Consider the following 12,930-nt stretch of genomic DNA (forward strand, 5'->3'; position numbering starts at 1 on the left):
CTCAGTAAAAAAATTTACAATTTTTTGTTACTGATGGAAGATTTATAACAGAAGTAGCACATAGCCGTATTTTGTTTGCTTCAACATCATAACCAGGCCTTCTCATTAGATCTCTTCAATGGAAAATCATTTGACAAGAAGAGGAATTCATGACCTCAATCCTAGGAGCACTCCATTCAACTTGCATGGAAAATATATCTTAAATTATGTTTCAATAAATACAAGCAATCTCTAGTCAATAAAATATTTACAACAAAAAGATCAAAATTACATAGCAAGACAATTATACAAATGATTTAAACAGTAGAGACCACATGATCTGGGCTTTTTATTATGACAAAAATTTCAACTTGACATTAATCCAAAGAGTATTGCATTCAAGTTACACGGATAACATATCTTGAATGATATATAAAGGAACAGTTAATAAATACTTGCAACAAAAAGATGTCAGAATCATGTAGCCACACAATTATACAAAAGATCTAAACCATGGACATCACATTACCCGGCTTTTCATTATTAAAAATTATTCAACATGATTTTCCTTGTGAACTCAAAACTCTGATTCCACTGCGAATCCTAATAGCCTTTAGATATTGATATTGATGGATCTCAAAACAATGGTCATATTTAATGGTTGACAAAACACAATATCAAAAGTCTAGTACCGACAAGCCTAGTACCCGTCAGTGAAAATATGCTCCCAAATGTGACTGTAACACGGTCTTAACCAAATCCGAACTTAAAACTACTCGGACAATACACAAAGACATCAAACAAATCAATAACACCTTTAGTTACTTTATTCTCAACAATGTATCAATCTCAGTCCCAGTCATCATAAGATCCTGTCCAATCTCAGTCCCGGTCATCATACAGATCCTGTCTAGCATAAGGATGAATTGCCACAAGGTGATTCACCTCCTTTGTCGCTTTGTCCTGGGCTGCTAATCAAGATAATACACATTGTTAATGGTTGGTTTTTTGAGTAATTAATCATTCAAACAAGAAAGAAGTGTATAAAAATAGGAACTGAAATCACACAAATTAACAGGAGGATTTAAGTGGTAAAACTTTGACAGTGTTAAAGAAATTTCCACAAGGCAAGGGATTGAAATTTTCTTATTGCTCAAAATGACTCTCCAAGTTACACACAGCCTTTTGGGCAATCACCAATTAATATGGGCTACTTTCTTACATAACTTCCTTTCCTTGTAAAAACTGACTAAAGGATAAAGTAAATTTGCCTAGATAATTATTATTGGAGTTGTCTTTAGTGCGACTTTTTGGAGTTCCCTTGCTGGAATCCAGTGGAAAAATTTGAGGTGAAATCTTGATTTGTGTTATTTAAACTAGTTTTTTGACTCTATATATATGGATTCAGCACCCTTGAAAACCCTTAGGGCACTTTGATTGCACAAGATTACCCATCAAACTTGTGATTTCAATAAATTCTTGCGGATTTTAAAGAAATTACACTGGAAAAACCCACGATAAAAGCTTCTTAAAAATCGCACTAAAAACAACTCCATTATTATTTACATTAATGGTTGTCATCTTTTATAACATTAATGAATATTTCATTATAAAAACTGATTAAACAGTAAAATAAATTTTCCAGACATAATTATTATTTACATTAATTGTTGTCATTTTTTTAACATTAATAAATATCTACATGAAAAGAATTTACCATTACAATCTGTAAAGTTAACAGGGGATATTTGTAATACACGAGTGCTTTCTTAGACGAACAGGATACTGCGGTTTAATAATGTATTTTCAAAGTTAAAAGCACACTATTGATGCTAAACTTTATGTCACTTGACGTTGTGCTTTATGATTTTGGTACTTTATCACTGTTCTAAAAATGCATCTGATGTCTATGCGTACTTTATGTCAAGGACGCTTAACTTAAGGATGGAAATCTCCATCTTCCTCTCTCTCTATCAGTGGAAACAAATGCACCGCCGAGGAATCTGAGCTTGATGGTCATGTGTGAAGACCGTCTCAAGGAAAGAAACTTATTAGTTGTTAGTAAGTTCTGCATGCCCTTGTCCTAAAATCCACTTCATGAAAACTATAATGTAATGTATTGAAACAGAGAAGAGATCTTTCTTTGAGTCAGAATTGATTCAGACCAGTTTACCAGACAAGAGGCATATGTCCTGAGGGATGGCCTCCATATTGTGTCCATCATAACAGTAGAGAAGATGTGGCTACGCTAATGTTTCCTCAACTAATCCTACCTTAAACAGCTCTGGGACTTCCTCTTGTGAAAAGTTTAGGCAGACAGTGTTTAGAGAGGGCAAACATAATAGGGGATGTAGCCAATGCATATACTTTCGATGCTCATCAGGAGGCCATGCATATTTAGAAATAGTTAGCATATAATCTACAGAAAGATCCCAAGCATCTTTGAAAATAGTTAGCATATAATCTACACGAAGAGCCCTTTGATCTGAAGAAGTCAAAGTCGTTGAAGAAGCCAATCTAATCATGCTTCAAAGTGAACATGGTGGCATGTTAGGCCAATCCACCAAAGTTCGATTTCCCTGAAGACATAAATGAACAACTAGGGATAGGTACAAGTCCTGGGAGAACCTAGTGTGGCAGATTAGCAAAACGGAACTGCTTCTGATCATTGGTTCAGCCCTCGTGATTGTGATTTGTTGACTGTGCAAGTGGGCTGGTTGTGGTGCCTGACCTCTTCAGTCTGGTTGCCTTTAGGAAGGTTGTATTGCTTTTCTTGAGTTTAAAGTAAGCACTTTCATTTTTTTTTTTAATTTTTTTTGGTCAAATACACATCGTTTTGTATGGATGAATTGTAGATATTAGTTGTTGACATTGCAAAATCAAGTTACAGTGGGGTATTTGAGGGTGTTGAATTCCTTTCTGGATTAAAAACAAAGCTTTTAACAATCCAAAATTGTAATTTCAACAAAGATTTTATGGCTGGATTCTGAAGATGGCAAATTGGAAAACGTCAAGCCAAAATTGTAGAATGTCTGGAAAAGGAATGATAACTAAGCGTGTCTTGAAAATAACACTACAAACGACACCTTATAGAGAAGTTAAAGGAAGTATAAAAAAGGTATTTAATAAACATTGTGCAGAAAACATGAAGGGCATACTAAATGTTCCTAAAGATTGGCTAAATTTATAATCAATTCTAATTTATTCCCGAAGAAAAAGTTACGCTGAAATAATCTCATCTATTGAAGAATGTAACTAATGTCAGTCTTCATAATTGTATTTGAGTCATAATGTAATGTATTTTTCCAAAGAAAGAAAGAAATGTTTTATTATTAAAGACATTGACTTATTAAAGCACGGGTTTCATGCTTGGGTCAATTGTTTTTAGGTCAAAGCCTCCATTGAAAGCTTCTAGGGTTTATGTCAAGTGTCCTTGTCCATGTCATAATGTAAAAGACCCTTCTTGGGCTTTATTTGTCAAGAAAGAAATTTGTTTTAATGTACAATAGGTCAATTAGGCCTCCTCCACCAAGTCAGCCTAATTGAGGAGCATAATCTCCTATATAAAGACAACAACTCGATCTCATTTGGAGCACACACTCACCAAGTTCTATTTGCAGTTGCTGGGAGCAGTAAAAAGTGAGAAATTCAAGGAAGAAGGTGGAAAGGGATAGCGAAGGAGAAGGAGGTCTCTGTCAAGCACAAGAAGTCAAAATTCTCTCTCTCTCTCTCTCTCTCTCACATGTGAAGCTTCTAAGTTGTTGGAAGGGTTGAAGTTGCAGTACTATAGCTGGGCCAAAATTCTGGAGTTGCTAGAAGGCTGAAATTTTGGATTGTTGTTGGGGTAAAGCTGTTGGATAAGAAAAGACTACTGAAGTTTGCGGAATCGTATTGGAACGCTGACTTGGTGGAGGAGGAAGGTCTTTGGGTCTAGGGTCTTGGTATATCTCAACTTCAATTTGCGAGTGGAAGAGTTTGATTGGGTTTTACCCTACAAAGAGGTTTTATCCCTGGCAGAGTGCCTACATCTGGTGTCTTTTGATCTTCATGATTTTCTTTTGATAATTGCTTGATGAAACAAAGATAAAAGAAGAACATAAGAAAGTTAGTAAGAACTCAAAGATATCACAAGTAATTATGAACATAGGAAAATCTTTCTGCCTTTTTGATTTTCTAAGAAAAAGACAAATGGTAGACTGAAGATCTATTGAAAACAGAGATATAAGAAAAAGGGTTTCAAGGAAAAGTAGAAGATAGAAATATGAAAAACTCAATGAAGGGAGAAAACAAACTAGAAGGAGCCTCCAATTACAGAGCACGGAAAAAGAGGATAAATCTTATCCTTGCTAAGCACAAAGTTTTGGGCCTTGTTTAAGGAAAAGTCAAGAAGCCTACAGATGAAGCAGAGAAAAATAAGTTTAGAGAAACCAAAATATGGCCATGAATCTAATAGTAGATGGAGTAAACCTAATTCCATACATATCCAACATAGTCTCCGCTCAAGAAATGTAGGAAGTTCTCTCCAAATTGTTCACCATAAAAAATATTGGTCAAATAGCAAGCTTCAAGAATGAACTAAGGACAATAAAGACAACAAGAGATGATACTGTATCATCCTACTTTGTAAGGATATCTAGAATAAGATATGAACTCCAAGCAATAGATGAAGTTGTACTAGAAAAAGAGCTCGCCATCACTGCTCTTCTAGGAATACCAATATCTTGGGTGTTTTTGCATTAGGAATTAACAGTTGGAAGGATATTCCAACATTCGAACACATGTGGAATGCATGTAGTCAAGAAGAAGCCTAAATATCATTAGTAAACAACAAGGAGGATGAAGAAAAAAACACCTCTAATTGCTATTCTGCTCATCACAAGAAGAAGGGAACCTTCAAGAAGTTCAAAGGACCAAAGAAGAAAGTTGACCTATCCAAGGTTGAATGCTACAATTGTGATAAGATGGGTCACTACAAAAGTCATTGTCCTAAAGATCTAAGGAATAAGAAGAGAGAAAGAGAACATGTGAATGTTGTCGATGAAGCTCCACCTAAGAGAAACAAGACTGAAGAATCCAAAATCAAAGATCTATTTGCCAAAGACTCTTAGGGAATACTACTTCTATCTTAAGTTTTGCATTATTTTCTTTTATGTTTTGATTTCTAAAGTTTGTAGGTCCAACATATCTTGTTAGAACATTCTTGAATTATTTTGATAAGTTGTAGGTATCCCTCAAAAGGATTGGATTAAGAGGGAGCCTTCACCATTTTACCAAAAGGCAAGTATTTTGTTCTTTGTTTCATCTTTTCATGTTTGGTTTCCTCCTCACATCAAGATTTGTTTGTATTGTATGCTAATAAATATTTCTTTATATTTTCCTTGGTAGGAAAGATTGAAGAATACATAAAGGTTATGGAGGAGAATTGAAGCATGGAAGAAGTTTTGTTGCAAAGGAAGCCCTTCAAGAATTGATGTCCTACAAGATTTTTTAAAGAAGAATTCACGATATGTCTTAAACTACAAGATTTGTCACAAGGTTCCCGTTCTCTTCAGAGAAAAGGTATGTTAATTCTCTTTTTAAATTTGCTTTACATTACTGGGATTGTTATGTCTAGGGCTTTGAATCACAAAGATTCTTGTTAGGGTGATTAATCATTAGATTGAATCTACCCTTGTTATACTATCATTTGATCATTCTTGTGAAACCCTAACCTTTAGGGTTCACTATAAAACCCTAGCCTTTTGGTGCTTAGGGTGTGTTACCAATAATGTTGAAACCCTAGTCCTCTTAGGGTTGTTGATGAAATCTAGAACCTATGATGAAAACTCTATTCTTTTATGCTTAAGGTTTTGATATTGTTTTAGCAAAAACCCTAGTCTTTTAGGGATTGTTGTTATTGTCCAAGTTATAAACTGAAACCTTAGATATTTAAGATTTTGATAAGTTAGGGTTTGTTGTTAATAAGTTGAAATCCTAGATTTTAAGGTTTTGATGAATTAGGGTTTATGAGCAAGACCCTTGTATTAGCTAAAATAAGGTCCTAGGAATGAAACCCTAGGTGTGTATTCTTCTGCATAATCAAAACCCTAAATTGATTGAAATTGTTGCACATCTAACTTTGGTATATTAATGTTTGTATCTAGGGTTTGCCCAAGTAAGTATTGAAATTTGATATAAGTCTCTACTATATGATAATGCATCCTAGATATGTATATGTGAGGCTTGTGGATAATATTTGAAGAGACGGGAGCATAATTCTACCAATACCACCACAGGCCATATATAGACCAGGATTACCATAGGGTGGAAAGGCCCTAAATATATATATTTTTAGTTGTTTTATCATAGTTTTATCCAAAACATGTATATATTTATTTTTGCTAATATATAGACAAACAATCTGAATATGTACAGGGATCTCTAAACAATCCTACAGGAAATGGCTTGGCCATTTATATTTTTTGACACAGCTAGTTTTGAAATGGTCATGGGCCAACAGTACTCGCATATGCCTCGGGCATCTACTACATGTAATTTTTCCACATAATGAAAGATTACGATTTTTTCCATGGGAAAAAAAATTGTTGAGGCTCATGTTTTAGTTTGTAAAATCTAGGGTTTTTAACAAAACCCTAGTAGAGATTGATATTATAGGATATGATGATATTGTTTTCGATATGATTTAGTTTTGATGATAAAATCTAGGGTTTGCAACAAATCCTAGTTAGAATTTGACATGTAAAAGCATATTTTTGAAACGCTAGATGTATAATACTATGATTGGATTGTTATTGAATTGTTGATATCTAAGAATTTGTGTCTCAAATATGGAGTTTAGGGTTTATGGAAAAACCTTAGCAAGATATTGACGTATAGTATGTAAAATGTGACCCTTGTTGATTATGAACCTAACCAAGTTTAGGTATTTAGTGCCTCAAGTTTGAATGTTTTGATGCTTATATTATAATGGCATTGATATAGTTAACTTCATGCTTATGTATATTTGTATTTGGTTGTACTTGTTGTTAAAGATCTGTAGGTACATAATCTTCAAGATGTTGGAGATGTTTGTAATTGAATATGATAATGAGCATGATGAAGGAAGCTATAATAATGATGAATACATGGATAAAACCTTGAAAGGATGAATTTTCTCTGATGTTATGAAGTTATTGATCTCCCCAAGTTGAGAGGGGGCCTGGATAGAAGAAAGAGTATATCTCCTTAGTTGAGAGGGAGGGTGTATTATGACAATGAATACCTTGAAGTAAGAATGAAACCAAATCAATGAAAGTACTACAAATGAATGTTCGTGATTCATAAATTTGCAGTCAAAAGACTTGAGAAGTACTAAGGTTGTATTTGATGTTGCTGAAGAAGTGAAAGAAGAAAGCTTCCGACAAGATGTAATTGGATAACTTGATGATGATATAAGTAGCATGAAAATGTATCAGGACCCCAAAGGTTTGTGTTTACTTGTATATACATTTGAAAGTTTATTACTGATTGGAGTTTTGATTGTGCAAGATCTCTCCATAAAAGATTGAACATTTGAGGCATGCTTGGATTGGTGGTTATATCTAATTTAGTTGATTAGCAGAGATGAAGCATCTTATGGCAAAATTCTTGGGAGGACATATGGACGACCTATGTGTTGATGTTTAGATCCCGAAGTAGGGAGGGTGGCGTTGGTTATGGAGCTTTGACCTTGGATACGTACCTAGATCCCTGGGTTGGCAGTAGAGCTTAAAAGCCTGATGGTACTTACAGTAGCTAAAGCTTGAGTCCATCTTAGTCCCACCCGATTAGAGTACACTGGTCAGGTATCTAACCTGTAGCACTGTGTGTGCTATGACTCTTCATAGAGCATATCATTTTGAGATCTTCCATGTACCTTATGTAATTACGAATACCTCCCTAGTTAATAGGGAATGTTGAAGAATGTAACTAGTTTCGGCCTTCATAATTGTATTTGAGTCATGATGTAATGTATTTGTCAAAATAAAGAAAAATAAATTTTATTATTAAAGAAATTGACTTATTAAAGCATGGGTTTCATGCTTGGGTCAATTGTTTTTAGTTCAAAGCCTCCATTGAAGGCTTCTAGGGTTTATGTCAAATGTCCTTGTCCATGTCATAATGTAAAACACCCTTCTTGGACTTCATTTGTAAAGAAATAATTTTGTTTTAATGTAAAATACATCAATTAGGCCTCCTCCACCATGTCAACCTCAAATTGGACAAGTCGGCCTAACTGAGGGGCATAATCTCCTATTTAAAGGCAACGACTCAACCTCATTTGGAGCATGCACTCACCAAATTCGATTGGCAGTTGTTGGGAGCGGTAAAAAGTGTGAAATTGAAGGAAGAAGGTGGAAAGGGCTAGTGAAGGAGAAGGAGGTCTCTATCAAGAACAAGAAGTCGAAATTCTCTCTCCCTCTCTCACACGTGTGAAGCTACTAAGCTACTGGAAAGGCCAAAGTTGCAGTACTATAGCTAGGCTGAAATTCTGGAGTTAGTGCGATGAAGTTGTTGGACAAGAAAACATTGTTGATGTTTGTTGAATCATATTGGAAGGCTGACCTGGTGGAGGAGGAAGGTCTTTGGGTCTAGGGTCTTGGTCTTGTTAAAAAATCAAAAGGTAGAAATATTTTCTGATGTTGATAATTACTTGTGAAATCTTAGTGTTCTTATTAAATTCTTTATGTTCTTCCTTTATCTATGTTTCATCAAGCAATTACCAAAAGAAAAACACGAATATCAATGGACACTAGATGTAGGCACTCAGCCAAGGCTAAAACCCCTATGTAAGGGAAAACCCAGTCAAGAACTCTTCCTTCAATAATTCAAGATGAGATAAACCAAGAACATAGACCTACAGACCTTCCTTCTCCACCAAGTCAGCCTTCCAATGAGATATATCGACCTTCAATAGTCTCTTATTGTCTAGCAGCAACAACCCAACAACAACTTAGAAATTTCGACCCCAACTTCACTAGAAGGTTCAGAATTTCAGCCTTGATAGAAACTGCATAATTTCGGCCCCCAACAACAATCCAGAACTTCGCATGTGTGAGGTAAGAGAGAGAAATTGAGGTTTCTTGCGCAAGATGTTGGCTGCCTTCTTTACTAGACTTTTCCATTTCTTCCCTTGAAATTTGCACTTTTTCTTAGCCCAAAAACTACATATTGAACTTGTTGAGTTGGTGCTTCAAATGAGCTTGAGTTGCTCCAATATATAGGCTTCTTGTGAGGTTGAGTTCCCCTGTTTGAGGCCGATTTGGTGGAGGAGGTCTAGAGGACCTAAAATACAATAAAATGAATTTCTTCTTTGACAAATAGAGACCAAGAAGGGTCTTTTACAATATGACATGTACAAGGACACTTGACATAAACCCTAGAAGCCTTCAATGGAGACTTTAACTTAAAAACAAATGACCCAAGCATGAAACCCATGCTTTAATAAGTCAATTTATTTAATAATAAAATTTCTTTTTTCTTTCTTTTCATAAATACATTACATCATGACTCAAGTACAATTATGAAGACTGATACTAGTTAAATTTTTCAACAGGTCTATCTCAACTTGAATTTTCTAGTGGAAGAGTTTGATTGGGTTTTCCTCTATATAGGGGCTTTAGCCTTAGCAAAGTGCCTACATCTGGTGTCTTTTGATCTTCGTGCTTTGCTTTTGATAATTGCTTGATGAAACAAAGATAAAAGAAGAACATAAGAAAGTTAATATGAACTCAAAGATATCACAAGTAATTATCAACATAAGAAAATATTTCTGCCGTCATAATTTTCTAACATCATCCACTCTATTCCCACTAAGATGGAATTTCAAGAAGGATACAATGCCTACCCACCACCTTACTGCAAAGTTGCAAAGTTATGCAAGGTCATTGTTAAATAATTAAGTTTCCAAGTAGTGTTATCATGGTAATACTCAATATTGAATAAAGTATTTTTAGGAATCCTGATGTTAAATATAATTTTCTTAGAAGTCCTAATGCTAGGAGGGTCATAACATCCCTATTAAATATAGATTAATTACATAGATAATTACATTACTTGTTTCAAAATGTATAAAAAATGTGTTGTTGACGTATTCAGTGACTCCATTACCAATAGTGCTATCGGAGCTAAAAATATAACCATAACTCTATTCAAGAAGGCTAAGGAAGGAGTCATTTTCTAAGGTGCTCCTGTCAAGAAAAACGTCAATGAAAGTCCAAGAAGCATGTTCTAGAGATAATAAGGCTTTAAAACCTTAGCCTTTTAAATGTTCTAAAGCTATTATAGGAAGCATCTTCTAATATTGGTGCAAGGGATTTGTAGGCACATTGAAAAGAAATAGAATATCAGACTCAATATACATGTAGAATTCAAAATAGGATGATGCCCAATGGGGAGATGACATTCATCTGAGGATGAAGAGTCACATCTACCAAGTAGATGATGACTAATGGAGGAAACTCCACTGCTAAAGACTGAAAGGAAGAAGACTAGTCTTCAAAAAATATGCAGACCAGAATGAAGAAGAGCTTGTGCTTAGACACATACCACCTGCACTAGGGAAGCAGAGAAAAGACTTAGACAAAACTAAAGTAGAGCTTGTGCAGAAAAGATGCAGACAATTTGCAATTAAACATTAGACATAAAACACTCATCCGCATGCCTATGCAGAAGGTGCTGAACTCATGCAAACCCAGAACATAGAGAAATGGTTATTGCATCAAAATCAGACACTTACAAAAGACTTAAATTCAAAATAAGAGGTGCTCACAAAGAGTAAACAGATTTTTGAAGTAAAGCAAAGCTAGAAATATTTGAAGAGAAATAAGGCATGCAAAAGAAGAGCAAGAACTTACCATAAATATCTACAAACATACCCAACCTTGAATTTGTATCAGCCGCATAGAGAATGAAGTGATGACTGAAATTTTCACCATATTTCTATGCCCTACAACATCAATCTATTTTCACACACACATAGACAAAGACACTTCTTTCAAAAGTTTGATAGGAATCTTGCTGATCTGTAAATTGTCATGTATATTGCACTAGAATATTTCCTCAGATCTTACAATAATCTTCAAACTGCTTTACTTTAGATTCAAATTTAAGAGTACTAGCTTGACACATAGTTATCCATGTATATACATGGATAACAGTAGGAGAAAATTTTTCTTCTAAGGTGCATATATCCAGCCAACAACCTTGTATGATCCTCAAATAGCAGCCCCTTAAATGCCTTCTACCCACACAAAGGTCAACTCATTCACTTGATCAGATTGCTCACCAAATGAAAGTATCTCAATGACCATGATGTACATTAGCCATTATTAGGGCATAGGTTGAAATTAGATAATTGATCATTATGCTTAGAAGTTGTACTTGTTTCCTTATTTCACCTTGGGAGTCATCCTTTCTCTGTTGATTTGGGGTAGCATCGGATGTGTTCTAGCCACGAAAATTGCTGGAGAGGCTAAGGCACATGAGATCTCCAATACCCAGAAAGGGTTTGGGCAGATTCTAAACAATTTGGAAGATATTAAAATGAATAATATTTTTAATGGAGTCCCTAAGTCTAAACTTAGGGAAGATAAAATATTAATGTGAATTAATACAAAACTGTGTTAGAATGGTCCAAAAGACATGGATTGAGCTAGATCTAATCTTAGCCGTTGATTAGGGACTTAATCTCGGCCGTTGATTTGTCAGCAAGAAAAATATAAGAGGAGGCTTGAGGGTCACTTGGAGAACACACCAAGAGATCAAGATTTCAACTTTCTAGGGCTAGGTTTGTTGAGAAAGTTGAGAGAGTGATCAGAGTTGTAGCTGAGGGGTAGTGAATACAGGAGCAGAGAGACAAAGATAGCACCGGGAGAATCAGCGCAGTAACCGGAGAGAGGGACGCAGAAGCAGCCAAGGGTTCACGCAGAAGTAGCCAGGAGTTGTGCAGTGCCTTAGAGGGCCAGCATGGGTGATGCAGAGGGCCTAAGGACTGACGCAGTGCCTCCAGAGGCTGGCGCAGGCTAAGATAGAGTGACACTGGGCTAACACTGGGCCAGAGAGAGGCTGGCGCTAGGGTTTCATGGGGTAGATTGGAGCTGTGGAGCTGTCGGAGTGTTTATCCGGAGTTTTAGCCGGAATATCTGCTTCCGAGTAGAGAGACTACTGCCAAGATTTCTCTTTGTTGGGTGAGCCGGATTTGGCACCTAGATTGTATTTTGAAACTGCTTAATAAATTAAACCCTCAGATAGCTGCACTGGTTTTCCCGCATTGGGTTTTTTCTAGGGACATTAGTCTAAAAACAACGTTGTCACTTGTGTGCTTGTTTCTATTTCCTTCAGTTGATGATTTGTAATGTGTTGAGCATGTACTTGTATTTATTTCCAGTATTTACATGGTAAATAACTTGTTAATTAATAGAACAAGTAGGTAGGAATAAATCAATAAAGTGCATGAAGGGTTTCTAATGTGTCAGACTTAGAAATTCCAACATGGTATCAAAGTGTGGTTGTAGATCATAGGAGAATTGAGGACATCAGTCGAACAGAGTAGCAACAGCAAAAAACAGTTGTCCCGAGTGACAAAAGTTGTTCCTAGCAGAGTAGCAGCAAGGAAGGGGTGACACAGTGCCTGCGTCATCAAGATTGAGCCAGGAAGAGGCAGCGCAGAGGCTGAGGGAGGCAAAGGCAGGCTCACACAAAGGCCAGGAGGGCTGACGCAGTTGGCTGAGGAGGTTGATTTGTCGGTGTCGGGATTGTGCAGAGCCTAGGAGCTCTAACCTTCAGTTTGCTGGGGTTTAGGAGGCTGTGGGTAAGTTGCAGAGTGGAGCTGGTGGGGTACTATAGTCAGAACAGTGCCTAATAGGGCAAGGCTAGGGTAGAGGGAGTTGTTGTCGAGGTGGATTTCTAGCCAAGGAATCCAAATCAGTGTCG

General features: G+C 36.1%; 1 protein-coding gene across 1 annotated transcript in view; it reads right to left on the reverse strand.

The window, feature by feature from the left end:
- Positions 1-899: 899 nt before the first annotated feature.
- LOC149146384 (chromatin remodeling protein EBS-like) overlaps positions 900-12,930 on the reverse strand; it is a 72,961-nt gene continuing 60,930 nt past the window's right edge. The window contains exon 5 of the mRNA XM_089452741.1: positions 900-947. Within this exon, the coding sequence (XP_089308867.1) occupies positions 921-947 (27 nt within the window). The 3' untranslated portion in view covers positions 900-920. The remainder of the gene's footprint in view (positions 948-12,930) is intronic.

Source organism: Pinus tabuliformis, chromosome X (genome assembly GCF_031772625.1).
Source record: "Pinus tabuliformis cultivar Carrire ecotype Pingquan chromosome X, CPIR1, whole genome shotgun sequence".
Taxonomy (NCBI): Eukaryota; Viridiplantae; Streptophyta; class Pinopsida; order Pinales; family Pinaceae; genus Pinus; species Pinus tabuliformis.